This window comes from Kwoniella mangroviensis (assembly GCF_000507465.2).
Source record: "Kwoniella mangroviensis CBS 8507 chromosome 1 map unlocalized Ctg01, whole genome shotgun sequence".
Lineage (NCBI taxonomy): Eukaryota > Fungi > Basidiomycota > Tremellomycetes > Tremellales > Cryptococcaceae > Kwoniella > Kwoniella mangrovensis.
The window spans coordinates 13,121,327-13,138,891 of record NW_027062533.1 but is presented as its reverse complement, the minus strand read 5'-3'; the positions used below and the strand labels follow the sequence as shown (position 1 = coordinate 13,138,891).

General features: G+C 43.7%; 7 protein-coding genes across 7 annotated transcripts; 3 read left to right on the top strand and 4 right to left on the bottom strand.

The window, feature by feature from the left end:
* Positions 1-122: 122 nt before the first annotated feature.
* I203_104966 (aspartyl/glutamyl-tRNA(Asn/Gln) amidotransferase, B subunit) lies at positions 123-2,466 on the bottom strand (the record flags this gene model as incomplete). The annotated part of the gene is made up of 11 exons (XM_065517659.1): positions 123-552; positions 669-871; positions 963-1,141; positions 1,211-1,322; positions 1,391-1,475; positions 1,548-1,645; positions 1,715-1,812; positions 1,884-1,962; positions 2,029-2,091; positions 2,154-2,230; positions 2,292-2,466. 11 exons carry the CDS (start codon positions 2,464-2,466, stop codon positions 123-125), a joined length of 1,599 nt encoding a protein of 532 aa, XP_065374477.1.
* A 1,396-nt stretch (positions 2,467-3,862) lies between these two features.
* On the top strand, positions 3,863-5,198 carry I203_104965 (uncharacterized protein; the record flags this gene model as incomplete). Its single annotated transcript, XM_065517658.1, has 4 exons — positions 3,863-4,229; positions 4,325-4,562; positions 4,636-5,049; positions 5,132-5,198. 4 exons carry the CDS (start codon positions 3,863-3,865, stop codon positions 5,196-5,198), a joined length of 1,086 nt encoding a protein of 361 aa, XP_065374476.1.
* Positions 5,199-6,043: 845 nt separating this feature from the next.
* I203_104964 (uncharacterized protein) lies at positions 6,044-9,053 on the bottom strand (the record flags this gene model as incomplete). The annotated part of the gene is made up of 3 exons (XM_019143455.1): positions 6,044-6,572; positions 6,644-8,926; positions 8,989-9,053. 3 exons carry the CDS (start codon positions 9,051-9,053, stop codon positions 6,044-6,046), a joined length of 2,877 nt encoding a protein of 958 aa, XP_019006504.1.
* Positions 9,054-10,587: 1,534 nt separating this feature from the next.
* On the top strand, positions 10,588-11,400 carry I203_104963 (uncharacterized protein; the record flags this gene model as incomplete). Its single annotated transcript, XM_019143456.1, has 1 exon — positions 10,588-11,400. One exon carries the CDS (start codon positions 10,588-10,590, stop codon positions 11,398-11,400), a length of 813 nt encoding a protein of 270 aa, XP_019006505.1.
* A 181-nt stretch (positions 11,401-11,581) lies between these two features.
* Positions 11,582-13,645, bottom strand: I203_104962 (uncharacterized protein; the record flags this gene model as incomplete). The annotated part of the gene is made up of 5 exons (XM_065517657.1): positions 11,582-12,030; positions 12,104-12,298; positions 12,396-12,926; positions 13,060-13,377; positions 13,462-13,645. 5 exons carry the CDS (start codon positions 13,643-13,645, stop codon positions 11,582-11,584), a joined length of 1,677 nt encoding a protein of 558 aa, XP_065374475.1.
* Positions 13,646-14,040: 395 nt separating this feature from the next.
* I203_104961 (ribosomal protein S21) lies at positions 14,041-14,708 on the top strand (the record flags this gene model as incomplete). Its single annotated transcript, XM_065517656.1, has 2 exons — positions 14,041-14,568; positions 14,661-14,708. The coding sequence occupies 2 exons, from the start codon at positions 14,041-14,043 to the stop codon at positions 14,706-14,708; spliced, it is 576 nt and encodes a 191-aa protein (XP_065374474.1).
* A 275-nt stretch (positions 14,709-14,983) lies between these two features.
* I203_104960 (uncharacterized protein) lies at positions 14,984-17,047 on the bottom strand (the record flags this gene model as incomplete). The annotated part of the gene is made up of 3 exons (XM_019143459.1): positions 14,984-16,315; positions 16,374-16,505; positions 16,574-17,047. The coding sequence occupies 3 exons, from the start codon at positions 17,045-17,047 to the stop codon at positions 14,984-14,986; spliced, it is 1,938 nt and encodes a 645-aa protein (XP_019006508.1).
* Positions 17,048-17,565: the final 518 nt, after the last annotated feature.

Sequence of the window (17,565 nt, the reverse complement as noted above, 5' to 3'; positions counted from 1 at the left end):
AGTTTATACATTGCATTGAGTGATCAATATGATATTCCGTACTCATCTCTACCGGTCCACCGAGAGACAAAGCTCCATTCACACACAGACATGTACAAATCTTATATGGTGTATGTTCACGTTCATTCCTTCAACAGCTCTACCAACTCTTCTTTCACTTTTCTAGCGTCCGCCGTACCTTTACTCAACTTCATAACCTCACCTATCAACCTCATTATAACTTTTTCATTCCCTTTCTTATAATCTGCAACGGATTTAGGTTGGTTGCTTATAGCTTGTTGACATAACGTCTTGATATCAATCGATGATTCGTTAATCTCATTGATGTTAATCCCTAAATTCGATAGTACATCTTGAAGAGACACCTCCTTGGTCGAGACAGAAGGAGCGGGGGCAGAGATGAGATGTTTTATAATTGATTTTCCAGTCGTTCCTGTTATTCTACCATCTTCAATCATCAGTACCATCTCCCGCATCAATGATGACGGTATGAGAGTGGGTGACCAGGGAATGGATAATTTTCCAATTTGACCGAGGAGTTCATGAACGATCCTATGTGATTGGATATTGGGGTATTAGAATCGTTCCTGAAAGGGCATTCTGGAGAGATATGAGTTGGACATGATCGAAAGGATCATGTAGAAGGATGGTAAATCTGTGTCACTCACCAGTTCATAGATTTCTTAGCAGTTTTCTTGTCTTCTCCTTGCCCAATTACATCCTCATAATACCGTATACCCTCGAACCCAGACTCGTCTAATCCAATCAACGTCTCCACATCTCTCTTTTGGACGCCGTACGTGTCAGTCAATCGCTTGACAACTTGCCATGGCATTTCTGGTAATTCGGTTCTCAACCTGGAGAGGTACTCCTGAGATAACGCAGAAAACCATCGACTCAGTGACTAGTGAACCTTGCGCAACTTGAATGTGATTAGATAGTCAGAATACGACCAAACTCACGGGATCAATGACCACAGCAGGTAAGTTGGAATCAGGCATATATCTATAATCCATAGCTTCCTCTTTTGATCTCAGAGAGAACGTCTCTAGAGTCAATTCGTTCAATCCCCTCGTCTCTTGCTGGATAGGCGTGGTGGGTGATGTGACATAATGTTGTATATGTCGGCGTCGCTCTGACTCTTCATGATATGATACAGCAAGATACATTAGTCATGTTCTTAACAGCCATATGGCCTGTAAGAACTCACCTATAGCAGCTTGTAGGAACCTGACTGAATTGATATTCTTAATTTCGCATCTCGTTCCGAAAGGTGTACCATATCGATGGACGGAGACATTTACGTCTACTCTCAAATTACCCTATTTGACAACAAAGCTCAGTCAGCTTTGAATCCTCGATGCTATCGAATGCATCGTGGAAGACCTACCTTCTCCATATCACCATCACCTGATCCTAATCTTCTAAGTAGACCTTGTAACTTCCTGACAAACGCACCGGCTTCTTCTGCTGATCTATTAACACGTATCAAAATAAGTCAGCTTTAGCCTGCATTAGGTTAAACGATCATAACAAAAAAAGCTGACCTCATATCTGGTTCAGTGACAATCTCCATCAATCCTGTTGCTGCTCTATTGAGATCGACGAGTGTATTGTCTCCAACAGTCTGACTCTTAGCTGTATCCTATAAGCGCACAGAAGATTAATTAACATAGCTATATGATGCGAGTGTCAAGTACGGCGACTATCTTACCTGTTCGATCTGCAATTGATGTATCCCCACATCAAAAGTTCTCTTGACATTGTTCTCACCTTGCGATATCTGCAATTTACCATTCCTCGCGAGTGGATCTAATCGTGATCAGATCAGCAACTTTTTCGAAGGAAGCTCGTATGATGAGCTAAACGGGATGGTTACTCACTGTAATGCTGCGTTATCTGATATGACGCCGGTATATCATGATAGAAGTAATGTTTCCTATCGAATGTTGAACGTCGATTCTGTGGGCGGATCAAATAACATCAGCTTCGAATTTCAGTTTCTCGAACTAGGTTTAGTTGACTTACGACCTGACAATTCAGCGCCAGAGCAGTGATCAGCGACAATCTCACCGCATGCAGATCAAGGACCTGCCGAGAGCTTCTATCAGTTTATGTCATTCCAGACACCCGGAAACATGAAGCACGCTCACAGGTAAAGTACCGGGGAAAGCAGCATCATGTAAATTGACGTTGGTGTTCGGTACTTCGCCGTACGAGGTCGAAGCGGCTATCACGTCACTAAGGATGAGCGAGTGTACTTCAGGATAATGGTTTGCGTTATTACTCACGCGAAAATAACTTTCTACCAGTTTTCAGCTGAGCATGAATCTCCAATCCTATAACCGTCTCCCATTCTTCTTCACCTTTTATCGCCTTCGTCTTTGTAGCATACCTCCTGAAGCTGTAGGAGCACGAAGGGAGGGAGATAGGCCTGGTGAAGCCCCATCTGGATAGTGTGATCATCTATGATACATGTGAGGTGCTTTGAGCTGGTTTCAGCAACTATCTATAATTATAGCACATGTTGTCGCTCTTCGTCTTTCATCTCTCTTCGACTTCGAAAGGCAACTTTGAAAATATCCACGTGGGATAACATGTTCCACGTCATTACTTTATGGACGTGGAAGTCCAAGATGGATTCGGAAAGAATAGCGTTTGATACAACCGGTGCGTCGTGATTCATCCGAACATCACCGTGTTATCGGGTATGTGATCCATACCATGGCTAATCGACACACCTGCAAGCGAACACGGCTATACGATGGGTGGTATTGTAACTGCGATGCGATGGTACAGTCACGGGACAAGGTGTGCCTGTGCCGTAAAAGAACAAGAACAAAGATCGCGATGATCAAAGGTCGAGTGAATGAAGGTCCGCATCGGATCGCAACGAAGGGAAACTGCCGCTATGCGTTTGGCGATTCTTGCGATTTGCGGATAAAATGATATTTTAATCAACCTACTCGTAATCATTTGATTCCGTCTTACTCATATATCGGTGGTTATGTAATCATTCCTTAGCCGCCTTTTTCCTAATCCTACCTAGATAGAACCGTGACCCTGAATATTGATGATATATCAACATTCCTCAAACTCAGCTAACATTCCTTATCCGTTTGATCGTTCTCCCTCTGCACCCGTCGCTCTGTGAGTTTCTCCTCTCCTCTGAGGGTTGTCCAGCAGAAGGGGCTTAACCACCATTGAAAAGAGGTCCATCGTTAGGGTCTAACAATTTCTATACCACTACTTCTACAGATTATGTGATGTATAACAAATCCGGAAGTACATAAGCGGCCATCATTACAAATTGACCTATGCATGTTGTAGGCATAAATATCGAGATGACCGATTAAGGCAAGGGGATGCATTGATGATATATTTATTCTCTTATCTCCAACATAACAACTATCACTCATCTACCTACCAGTCGATTTCATAAACTTTCTTCCTGTTCCTTCTCTCCAATCCTCGTTTACCAAGCCAAAAGCAACGTATCTCATAGTCCGAATACGCTAGAGCCTTGTTTGATTTTCCCACTCCAAGTTACCTAAGTTGATAGCTGAGAGGAACGATAATAGCCGAGTGTCAAACTAAATTACCAAATAAAAAAATCCCCATCCAAAACGAGTGTACGATGTCGACCGGTTCAATAATCCGCTCACTTCCGACGGTCCACTCGCATTCTTTCCCAGCTTCCACCATATATAACAACCTACTTCGATCATCATCTGCATCTCTTCCTTTCAGTTCATCAACCCTTAACAACAACAACAACAACAACAACAACAACAACAAGACCACGCATACATACAACACAAACAACCTCTTCAAAAGAAACTTCACCACATCACATAAAACCATGTCGACCTTACAAGGATTCAGCATTCCCTTCACCCAAGTCGCCGCGGTCGTACCAGCCATAGGATCCGATCTTGAAATCAGAGAACAACATCCCGTCAAACAAGCTAAAGATCTCAAGCCTGGAGAATGTCTCGTCCACATCTCTCATACAGGTGTATGTCATACCGACTTACATGCCAAACAGGGTGATTGGCCAGTCAAACCTATGAACCCATTGATCGGTGGACACGAAGGTGTAGGTACCATTGTAGCTATCGGTGACAACACGCCCAACTCCCCCGTCAAACTTGGTGATCGAGTCGGTATCAAGTGGATGGCAGACTCTTGTCTGAACTGTGAATTCTGTAGAAGAGGTTTCGAAATGAGTAAGTACTGTATCATCGTCCGCTGCCGTTAGGGATTAAGCATGTTATTCCCACGCTAACACCAATCATCTGACGTAATACTTCACATCATTTAGACTGTCCCAACGTAAAACTCTCCGGATATACCGTCGATGGTACTTTCTCCGAATACGTCGTCTCCTATACCAACCACGTTACACCCATCCCTAAAGAGCTTGACTCTGCCGGTGCCGCCTCCATCTTATGTGCCGGTGTAACCACCTACAAAGGATTGAAGGTGTCCAACACCAAATCAGGTGATTGGGTAGCTCTTCCAGGTGCTGGTGGTGGGTTGGGTCACTTGGCCGTTCAATAGCGAGTATTTTCTTCCAGCCCTGTACACCTCTACACTCTATCCAGGACTTACTGATACTGTTTTCACCTGCAGTGCCAAAGCAGCTGGTCTCAAGGTCGTCGCTATCGATACCGGAGCCGCCAAAGAGAAAATGGTCAAATCCCTCGGTGCAGACGCATGGGTAGATTTCAAGACTTCCAAAGACCTCGTCGCGGATGTCAAGGCCGCTACAGGTGGTCTTGGACCTCACGCCGCTCTCGTCACTGCCGCTCACAAGTCCGGATACACCCAGGCTATCCAGTACTTGAGAGAAGGTGGTACATTGGTTTGTGTCGGTATGCCAGACGCTGAGATGGGTGCCAATGCCTTCTGGACCGTGTTCAAATCGATTAGAATCCAAGGTTCTTACGTCGGTACGAGACAAGATGCCGTCGAAGCCCTTGACATCGCTGCGGCTGGTAAAGTAAAGGTTATCTTTGAACAAAAACAACTCAAAGATCTTAAAGAGTGAGTGTTAGATCCTGTTCACTTACCCGACTGCATGTTGCCCCACTATACTGTTGCTGATCCCCCCGGACTTGTGTTACAGCGTCTACGAAGATCTCGAAGCTGGTAAGATCGCCGGTCGAATCGTTCTTGAAGTATCCAAAGAATAGATCAAAATGAAAACAGTGAGTGTTTTGAAAAAAGTTGTAAATATGGATAGTTAGTTTTACTTCACTAGATAGCGAGTTCTTTTGACGATTTTGGGTGTTGACGAGATGATGTAAATCGAAGAAGTTTTTTTATAAAGATACAGATAAATTAAAAGAATGCATTTCTATATGTGAATGACATGACAAAGGGGGACAGCATGGTGTTGAGATGAATCAGACCAGGCTGTATGCAAACCTTAGTGTATATGTACTATGTACATATATATATACTAAATAATACGATGAGGATCGTATGATCAACAAGTAAATGAGGATGTATCAGATCAAGTGGGGGACCGGACGGGTACTCATATCCAAAGAACACCCAAGTCCTCCTCATGTATTGACTATGGAACAATCTTATCGGATCGTCGAGGTCCTCTAACGATAGATAGTCTGCGGTTTACCGTACAGCGCGAAATCGAAACGACAAGGAGTCCTATTCCTCATCGCCAATGGAGAATAGCAGAGATCGATGGAAATGCTCGATTAGCCCCACTAGAATTGTGAGAGTGCAGATGGATTAATATTGTTTGTAAGCCGTTGAGGCATGTTGCATCCTATTTTCTAATTGTACTAGTACTTCTATACACTGTATACTGTGTATTGTATATGCTATCTAATCTATATATGCAATTGATAAAGAGGAAAAAAGTAAAAATGTACATGATGTATGGATGCAATGTATGAACGAAGAAAGATGATTGTTGAAATTCCCAAGAAACAGAAAACCTGATTTATGAAGTAATGACAAAATGAAATAATGGGTATGGGTATATATGAATGTATAAACGAGATTGTTAGGTTTAGAACAATCCCTCGATATCACCTGTATCGGGGTTCAAGTCAATATCGTAGAAACCAGGTCGTGTTGTCAAACCAGGCATAGTTGACATATCTCCCACAAGGGGGTAAACGAATGATGCCCCGGCACTTAGTCGGACATTCCTAATCGGTAATGTAAATCCAGTAGGTACACCTTTCTTTGATGGGTCGTCGGAGAGCGAAAGGGCAGTCTTAGCCATACAGATTGGTAAACCACCATAACCCTGTTTCTCATATCTAGCAACTTCTTCTTCAGCTTCGGGAGATAATGAAATTCCATCAGCACCGTACATCTCTTTAGCGATGATTTCGATCTTGGCTTTGAGAGGCTGGTTGAGGTCGTAGAGGAATTTGAAAGTAGATGGTTCAGAACATGCGTCGATGACTGCTTTGGCAAGTTCGACAGCACCTTCACCACCTTTAGCCCAATGGTTGGCAGGTACAGCGTAATCTGCTCCTGCATTTAGAGCGAATTTCTGAACCAACTCCATCTCAGCTGGTGTATCGTTGCTATATGTCCAACTCGATATCAGCTCATATACCATATGCCGTTAAACAAGAAAAAATTACTCGTTACTCACGTGAATTGGTTAATGGCAACAACAACTTTCAAACCGAATTTCTTAGCGTTCTCAATATGTTTACCCAAGTTTGCACATCCCTTTTCTAACAATTCCAAATTCTCTTGAGTGTAAACCACATCAAGAGGTTTACCCGGAGTGACAGCTGGACCACCACCGTGCATCTTCAAAGCTCTGATAGTAGCGACAAGCACCACAGCGTTGGGTGAAAGCCCTGAGACTCGAGTTTTTATATTACAGAACTTCTCCATACCAATATCAGCACCGAAACCAGCTTCAGTGATGACATAACCGTTTCTTGCAGCGTCGTCACCTTGTTCGATACCTGCCAATTTCAGAGCTATCCTATCGGCAATGATCGATGAGTTTCCATGAGCGATATTGGCGAATGGTCCAGCATGAACAAAGACCGGTGTGCCTTCCAAAGTTTGCATGATGGTAGGCTTGATAGCGTCTTTCATGAGTACCGCCATGGCACCTGCACAACCGATATCCTCGGCTGTAATGGGTTCACCAGCTTTACTGGAAGCTACTACCATTCGACCGAGTCGAGCTCGCATATCGGCAAGATCTTTACTCAAAGCGAGAACGGCCATACATTCAGAGGCGACGGCAATATCAAAAGCGGTCTTTCTCTCAAGACCTTTCTCAGTGGGTGCTTGACCAACAGTGATTTGTCGAAGGTATCGATCGTTGGTATCTAACACACGGTTCCAGGTGAGGGTAGCAGGGTCGATATCGAGTCGAGCGAATCTAGCAGCTTCCTCTTCGGTCAAATCGTTAGGATCAGTCTTGTTGACGCCTTGATTGTGGAGTCGGGCAAGCATGGGTTTAGAGAATGTTCTGGCACCTTTCTTGGCGGGACATAATCGGTTGAACAGACCTTTGTCGGATTGAGTGGCCTCATGGAACATCCTTGCGTCGATGGCAGCAGCGAGCAGGTTGTTGGCAGCAGTGACAGCGTGGATATCACCAGTCAAGTGAAGGTTGAATTCGGTCATAGGGATGACTTGGGAGTAACCACCACCGGCAGCACCACCTTTGACACCGAATGTGGGACCTTGAGAAGGTTGTCTGACACATGCGATCGCGGTTTTGTGCAAGTGAGCACCGAGGGCTTGAGCAAGACCGATGGTAGTGGTTGATTTACCTTCACCGAGAGGAGTAGGGGTGATACCAGCAACCACGATGTATTTACCATCGAGTCTATCCTTGAGTCTATCAAGAACGCTAAGTTCGATCTTAGCTTTGTATCTACCGTAAGATTCAACTTCATCAGGGTGAACACCGATCTCCTCAGCGATGAGAGCGACGGGTTTAGGGGTTTGAGCGACGGCGATTTCGATATCTGATGGTACCTTCTCTTTGATTTCGAGGGGGAGAGGGGTGAGTTTCTTGGCTCGTCTTGACTCCCAGGCCTTCTTGGCAGCTTGGAAGGTGTTGTTCATGAGCATAGCAACGGTCATTGGACCGACACCTCCGGGAACGGGGGTGATGTAAGAAGCGACTTTAGCAGCTGATTCGAAGTGGACGTCACCGACCAATCGTTGACCTGATTTCTTGGTTGAGTCGGGAATGTAGTTGGTACCGACGTCAATGACGATAGCACCAGGTTTGAGCCAATCGCCTTTGACGAATTCAGCTTGACCGATAGCAGCTACGAGGACATCGGCGGTTCCAACGATCTGTTCGAGGTTCTTGGTTCGAGAGTGACATTGAGTAACGGTAGCATCCTTCTTCCTGAGTAAAGCGCATACTGGAGTACCGACAATATCTGATCTACCGAGAACGACAACGTTGGAACCTTTCAAATCGAATCCGGTCGATTCAATGAGCTTGATAGCTCCAGCTGGAGTACATGGGACGAAGTGAGGTTCACCGATTCTTGAGGAGAGAAGACCGATGTTTTCAGGGTGGAATCCATCAACGTCTTTGCTGACATCTACTGAATCGACGACAGCCTTCTCTTCAGTTTTACCGGCACCTTCAAGAGGGAGTTGAACTAGGATACCAGATACTTTCTCGTCTTGGTTGGCCTTTTGAACAGCTTCCAACACTCTCTTGACACCTGTACCGGCGGTAGCACCTGATTCGGCGTCGGAGGGGATTTGGATGTGTTCAACGGTCATGCCGCTTTCCTCGGCAGCCTTGAGCTTCATTCGGATATAAGTGGATGAGGCTGGACTGGAACCGAGTTGGAAGATGACGAGATGAGGAGCATGGAAAGTAGGGTTGGTAGATTGAAGTTGAGAGATGGATTCAGAGATTGATTGTCGCACTTGTCTACGAATGGATTAGTCACATGCTGTATAAAATAAAGTGGTATTTTAAGAGGGTTGACTCACTTGGCAATAGCGTTTCCATCAATGATCTTTGCCTTACCGGCTTCACCCATTTCTACGTCTGACATTTTCGATTTCTGTAATCTAGCTGATAAAGAGAGATTCCTAGTTGGGATATAAATCGAGGTAGAAGAACTAGCTGAAAGTCTAATTGATGAAAAATTGACTTTTGATGTCTGTGTTGAGGATAGTCTACCGATTGAAGAGGAAGACGTTATGACTGGTCTTGATCTAAGATGAAGATGACCGATTGACCGTGCGATTCGCATTAGGTGTAGACTAAGCACGAGGCTTTTTTGGGTAAAAGGGGGGGAAAAGAAGAAAAGAAAAGAGGGAAATGTATTTTATCTATATATACACAATGCACAACACCGATACACAGGGCAGGGAATCGGGGAGGACTGAGTGCTGAGTGGACAGGTTAAGGACTGATATCGGCGTCTATGAGCTCTAACTGAGAGAGAGGTTGTTATCGTGATGTGATTGTGATTGTTGGAAAACACCATTGATCCTTTTCCAACAATCTTGAAATGTTTTCCAATTTTCAGCTGAAAAAGTTTCGTCCTGATAAGCGGTCACCTCCGCCAGTTGACATCAAACTCCCTTTTTCGGTAGTTTTATGATCTGAATACATTTCAGGTACAGGGCTATCTTGACAGTGGTGGAAAATTGGAAAATAAATAGATCAAGCCCGTCAAGAAGCTCGAGGCGTTCTTCTCATTCGTTTGTTGAGGCAGTCGTGCATCTCTGGGTGTGATTGCTTTGAGGGTGAGCGCATGGCAAAGATAGCTCACATAGCCTGCACTGGACGTCGTTAGACATGCGGAAGCGGACTTGCAGTTATTATCAGTCCGGATATGCGGCTTATTTCCTGACCATCCCCAGAAAATCCTGGATATGCCAGTTTCTAGCTGCCCCGTCTAGAATGTATGGTGTCGGTCCTACATCACTAGGTCATCTATGATGTCTACTCTGTGTACGTGCTTGCTGAGCTTGGAAATGGGAGCGAGAGTCGTGCAAGGAGAGCGTTAAATACTGTATCACATCCCATTTGTGGCGGAGCTTCGGGGTACAGGTTCAAATTCAGCTTGCTACCCATCTTCTTGTCCTTTGTATGTCTGATCTCCTCTCCTATACCAGAGTATCACACATATGACACTGTGAATTATCTGAATGCCTCCAGTGACGATGATGCCTATCTGGCCGTGTGTCGTGTTCTAAAATCCTTTTTCGGTGGTTCTTATGCTTCACGACGACCGAGGAGTTCTTTTCAGCTGACTATCAAGCTGAGTTGCTTAAAGAACTCCTTGTGCCAGGTCGATATACGTTACAAAATGATACAGAGTGACATATCGGACATCCTTGATTCTTATCGACAATATCCCAGATGAGGTGTTTCTGTTCTGCAGGTGATGGACTGATCACACATTTTACATCCCGCCCTGGATTGAGATAAGCTTATCAAGACGAATTGAGTGATATAATTACACTCATAGTAAGTAGAATGACTATATAAGTTCGACACGGTCCAAACACTTTCTCCCATCCACTCCAATCTATCTAACATATTTTCATCGAATACCGCACAGTGTATCCTACAATATGCCACTCAATATATCCACCAGATTACCTTCGAACCTCTCCCAATCACTCAAGTCCCTTCCACTTAAACCACTAGGCATTTCCACCCTTTCTACTCGACCTTCTTGGAGACGGTCCGAAGATGGGTTCACTTCTATTGAGAAGGTACGAGATATCCTTACCAAGGAAGAATACTTGATGGTATTTTCAACGGATAACAGAGGATCTTTCAAATCAATAGACGGCAATCAGCTCTCGATCGTTCCCACCGAAGGACCAATCAATCAACGTTCATCCAGAAAAGGTGATACCTCACATATTCGAAGAAGCAATTGCATCTCACTTTCGAATGATGAGGTGTTTAGGATCAACAGTAAACCACTGGTCATGGAGGAAGGTACTCTCTATTATGCCAAACCCCTTCCCCTATCTCTCACAGAAAGTACTACTGCCGAAGCTAAAAGTCAAGTTTATCAGAGCTCACCTATTCTGGACTTATTGAAGAGTAGGGGATCAGACGTAGGAGATTGTCTGGGACTGAATATCCTTATACGTGATCATAGAGATCTCTTAGATGGTAAGGAAAAAGGAAGAGGGAAAGAAATGGAAATCAGATCCCTATACTCTTTGGCACCTTTACAAGGCCAAGATTCAATCGATACTGTTTCGGAGTCCGACTCGAAAGGAGACTTGGAGTTGATCACTGTGGATGATGAGAAAAACAACGTATCATGGTATGATCCTACACTTATCAGAAACCTTCCTGAGGATTCGGAGATGTATACAGTAGGTGCCATCCCATTGGATGAAGTACTAGGTAATCTCGATAAGTAGTTTTCAATAACCCATCTATATTATCAGTTTCAAATTCAGTGGCTTTTGATTCTCATCGATAAGAGGAAAAAAACCAAAAGTAAATATACTATGCATGATATACATCTGTATAACGTCCATATCAGATAATAACAACAACTCGACTAAAAGGTCAAAACTTCCAAAACCCTTGCGTATCAATCTAATCATTCTTCTTATCTTCAGCTCCATCCTTCACCTCCACCCATCCCCATTTCCTGGTTAATGCACCTTGCATCAACCCGAAAAACACAGCCATAACCGTACTACTCATGATAATCACATTATAAGGCATCGAGAAATCCGGTGTGGGTATATCCAATAATAATCTATTGGTGTATATCCTCTTTCTTCCTGTCCTTCTACTATCCTCAACAGCGGATCCAGTTGACTGTTCGGGGACGGTATCCAATAGAGTCAAGATACTTGAAGATAGTTCTATACCCCTTTCTGCATCTGGTCGATGTTCGGTATATTTCAATGTCAATTTGGTAAATGGAATTTTCAATATTAATTTCGATCGAGCAGGAATAGTGAGTGTGAAATGTAGAGTTGTGGTTGATATTTTAGGTGGAGTCGAAGGGTTGTATGATAAATTGTCTAGTAGATCGGCTACAGTGTGTCAAATCAAGTTAGATATTATGCTTCATGTGATGAGTGATGTATAACAGGTGTGACTACTAACGTCTTTTCTCATTATCGATGAATAGCTCTATCTCATTCATCCATCCTTTCACCCACCAAGGCCAAATTTCCGAATAGATCGCTTTTCGCTCTAGATCGTCATTGTTCGTTATGGTAATTTGGAAAGTCCCGTCTGATGCTAATTTATCTACGACTGTTCTTGATATAGAGATACCTGGGGGAAGTATGTTACGTGCTGAAATACCAATACAGCAGAATATCAGCTGTGGTCGTCCCGAGATATGCAAGAACATTATCAAACAGGTCAAGCAGTCTTAAACTGTTAGACTTACGATAATGGAATTCTGTCTCACCATCCCACCAAAAATCAATATCCTTGCCTACCAAATTCGCATCAGTCAAATCCCACTCAATAACATTCCTTAATTGTCCATCTATCCATTCATTCCCCTCTCGTCCATTCGGATTAGCCCTCAAATTATCATCGCGAGGAGAATCCTTGATCAATCTCAATACTGAAGACTGAGCTTCGGGGAACGGTCTAGGTAATTTCTTCTTGAATATCTTTTCTATTGAGAAATTCCCAGATTCATCATCATTGTTGTTATTACGTTTGTTGTTCTCTGGTATTAACGGTAATACACCTTCCCACCATCCTTTCCATCTTCCCTCTGGGTGCGTAGAAGAAGGCATGAGTATTTCGATCCCTTCAGATTGAGATTCCCAACTGAATATTATACCTGGTTGAGATAATAACGATGATATTCCGGATAAACCCTTGGATGGGAGAAGGGATAGGAATGGAGTTAGGTTTTCGGTACAGAGATGAGATTCGGGATGAGAAAGGAGGAAGTGCGTTGTATCTGGATAATATTGAGATGTCAGCGTTGTATCCTCCTAAAGGAAGAGAATTCGTCCCCTCCAAGTGTTTTCGTTGAATGATAATTCATCAGCTACCGAATGATCTTCGTGTATCAGCAGAAGATTGACACTCACTCTCTACGAACCTCTTCTGAGGATAGATCCCTCCAAAATCCCTAACTATATCACCTACATCTTTCGCTCCCAATCCAGCGCAGAACAGTCCCCCGAGAGCATTGGTCACTGCATTCCATCTCTCCTTTGCGTTGTCACTGTCCCTCAGCCACCCGCGTATTTCGCCTCCTCCCCCTGACGAATCGTAGTTCATCAGACCAGCCGAGGGAGAGCGTGTGAGATCCCATCCCGAAGTGAAGGATATCGTCAACTCTGAGACGTTGTTTGCCTCTAGGGGAAGTAGTAATGAAGGCGGGGTTAGGGAATGATGCGATTGTGCTGGATCGGTGTGATATCAGCCGGAATCATCCTACAATAACGAAATTCGAATAAGACCATGGAGAGAAGCAATATGCTACGTACGTGTGGAAGATTGTAGTTTGGGAGAAGAGAATATTGTCTCGAACTGGAAGAGCACAGACATCCGACCATCAGATAATGGATGGAGTGTCAACGATTCGGAGAATGTATCGTCTGTACCATGTCGAATAGCTACTGCTGTGTATATCGGAGCGAGTAGGAGTAGTCTCAGGGAGCTGAGAAGCATCATGCGCTGTGAGGGTGATTATAAGTACGACTAGGAGATGGGAGGTTGGTAGGTTCATGTACAGTATATAGCATACACGTAGAGCGAGTAGTCGATGGATGTCCTCCACCTTGACTCCTTTGGTGATGAGTATTTTCTGTTGAATGCATTTATCCGAATTTATCCCATAATCAGATGGAGGACATGCCCTATCCCACTTTTGATTTCGACAATCCAAAGATGAAAGAGGGAGAATTATAAGTTGAGCAACATTCAGCAGATATCACAAGAACCCTCGAGCCAAGCAAAGGAAAAACCTACCACCTACCTATTAACCATCGACTGTTCACTCAAGCTACAAGCCATTTGCAAATCCTGTCCAGTAAGAACGAGTCAAAGTTATCGTCTTCGTCGAGATGTCATTCCTCTTTCGAACATCCTTACGAGCAGCCTCCTCCTCAACCCCATCATCATCCCGACTAACCCTCCCAGCCCTATCCATGGCTATACGTCACAACTCTACCGCATCGAGTGAATCGACTCCACCTACATCAGGTGAACTATTCACCCCTTCTTCTTCTTCTCGCTCTTCGTCGAATATTAAAAATCTATTCCAATCGAACGGATTCTCCAAATTGAAATTCGACCCAATCTCATCTTCGGCAAGTGAAGGAAAAGGACAAGGAGAAGATAGTGATGGAGAAGCATGGTGGAGACAATTAAGTAAAAATGCCAAAGAAGGTTTCCCCACTACTCCCTCGACAGGTCGATCGATAGTCGTTTCGAGAGGTGGAGATTTTCAAACTTCTTATAAGAGATTACAAGGTTTACTCAGACAGAGTAACTTAAAGAAGGAATTGAGGTTACAAGAATATCATGAGAAGCCTTCTGTGAGGAGAAGGAGGTTGATTAGTGAGAGACATAGAAGGAGGTTTAAGGAGATGGTAAGTCTTGCTCTTTTTCATGATTCTAAATTAGCCGTTAGAAAAGGAAAAGGTGGTAGAGGTGGATGCTGATTGTGAATGATGCTGTTTAGGTACGAACAAAAGTACAACAAGTAGTATCGATGAGGAACAGAGGATAGGTTGCTATATGGAATTGGATCATATGCATTCAATATTATAGTATACCTTTGTCTCGTTAGATCACAAGATCTCCCAATATGTCACTAATTTGCATATACATCAACGCCTACACGCAACTTAGCTATGATTTCATTTGTACAACAGGTAAAAATAGTATAAGATAATTATTGTCATACTGTACAACTATCGGCAAAAAAGCAAGAAACTATAAGATATGATTTCATCCTTCAAAAATCACGATCACATCCACAAATACAATTTTGTTTTCTTCTCTCTACTCATCTCTCAACTTGATCCTAGCCACACCCACATCTACATCCCTCTGATCACCCCTCTTCTCCGTTCTCCGTCTCTTATCAATCTCATAAGCTTTAAACGTCTCCTGCGCATCCTCACTGATCCTCCAGCTATCCACCGGTAAACCAACCTTCTTCAATTCATCTTTCCAAAGTGGTAAAGTAGGTTCCCAAAGTGGATGTACATTGGTGGGGTCGACAGGACAAGCCCATACGTTCCTGTCAACCTCTCCGTGGATTGAAGGTTGTTCCGAACCCTCTGTCATAGCTGGTGAAATATCCACAAAGGATAATATGTCTGAATGGTCGTCGCAGAATTGTTTGATAAGGGTATTGAAGCGATTGGTCATTCCCACTCGGACAGGGAGGGTACATAATGGTGGATCGTGAGCTAATAATTCCAATACTGGAGTTTTGGTATTGACCTCTGCATCTGGTTTATTCTGGGATGTGGGTAATGGTAATGGTGAAAGAGAATGTACGGATGAATACATTGTATCCATTGAATTGGCCGTACGTTGCGATTCGAATAAGGTCGACACGTGAGAGGAGGTTAACGAAGAGGATGAAGAAGTGGATTTGGGTGAATTGGGGTTCAACCCATCCGATGTATTATCCGACAGAGATAAAGTAGAAACTCCAACTTCTAAATCCTCATCGGGTAATTTGCCGGTTCTGGGTGTAGGTGAAAGTGATAATCTTGTAGAATGATTTTGATTTTTGGCCCATGGTGTTCTCGAACCATTCTCTTTCTCTCTCTCTTTCTCCTCAGAAGAATTGTTGTTCCTCCTTTCCATTGCTCTTTGGGCTTTTGAGTGATCCTCTTCCAACCTTTCGACGTATTTCTCGGGTATCCTAGGTAAGAGTTCATCTTCTACAAGAGGAGGTAGAGTAGCAGCGATGAGCACCTTGGATACCGGTGTTCTTCGTCTTATTCCACTTTGTCCGGATGAAGATTCCTGATTTTGTTCCGATAAACGTTCTTTGATTCGTTTACCGACTGGACCATTGACAATTTCCCTTTCTAACCAGCTTGTATAAGCCTTTACAACGCTTTCTACGAATAATTCTGGTCCCAATGCGGGTCCTTTAGCTGACGTCTCGGTAGCTGTGGCAAGTACGTTGGAAGGTCTTCTGGAACGTGAGTCATTGTGAGTCGATCCTTCATCAATTTCGTCTTCGTCGGAGTCGACGATGTCGTTTTGATGTGAGTGTGATTTGCTGCGAAGAGAGTTTGCGGTTGAAGTGAATGACAGATGAGATATAGGTTTATTTGCTAATTGCCATAAATAATTTATCTGCAAATCGACCTACACCCAGATTGACAGTCAGCTTGACCCCGGAATCAGATCATGGCGATCAACTCACATTACCGAAGATCAACATCACCCATCTACCTTGAGAAGGCATATACGCATAAGGCGGAGGAGCCAAAAGACCATTAATGATTGGTAACAACTCTTTGGAAACTTGCTTGATTGAATTGGGATTATTCAGACCCTATGATTACAGGAGATATCGTCAGCTCGAGTATTCGATTTCCTTTGGTGTGTGTAAAAGATACTTACCTTTGCCGAAGATCCTTTAAAGGTTTGTACCCTCACACTATCTTCTCTTAACAATTTGAATGGTCCGACGAAACTATCCCCATATACGTATAAAGATGGACTAGAGGAATATCCACTCCCATTGGATGATAATGATGATGATTGAGATTGTCCAGAGGTGAAAGCATTCCCATAATTACCACTGTTACCATTGTACCCTTTCGCATTGGGTGATGCGGTGTTGTTGTAAGGATTCCTACCTGGATGGCTTGACGATGGAGAGGAAGTATGGGACCATGGAGACCTTGATGTATGATCACTTGATCTATTTGGAGCAGAAGAGTATGGTCGACTGGAAGAAGGTGGAGTGGCTGGTGGATTGTTTGAGTTTCTTGAGAGAGGTGAGGTAGACGAGGGGGATGGATTGGATCTGTTTCGTAAATGAGGTGGGACGTATACACCTTTTGAAGAAGGTGCAGTCGAAGTTGAGGTCATGATGGATGATGTATGTGCTATATCATTCGTCTGCTTGTTTTCTCGTATGTCGTTGTGTACGAGGTGTATGAGATGAAAGAGAGAGCGGTCGAAGAGTGAAGATGTTGAGAGTCAGATGGATGGTAATGGTAATGTTAACCAACCTGTCCGTGCTTGATTCCAGGTATGCATGAAATCATGATTAATCTCAATTCGCCACCCAGCATCAATTGGCCTGAATTGCTTCCGCTGGAGTTCCGTTGAATGAAATGGGATGCACATATAAGTAACAGCATGACAACATACTCGTAGCGTGTTGATGAAGAAAGCAAAGGACGCGTTGAATGAACCATTTGAGTAATGCTTGCATGCATGCATGTTCGAAATGTCAACAACAGATATAACATCACATTGATCGGTAGACAATATTCTTGACCATACCATATACCCAGAGCTCTGGCATATCGGAGGTAGACCCATAGAGGAGAGGTAGTGGTCAATATCGGCGTCAATAGGGTCGCATAGGAAACAAAAGGTAT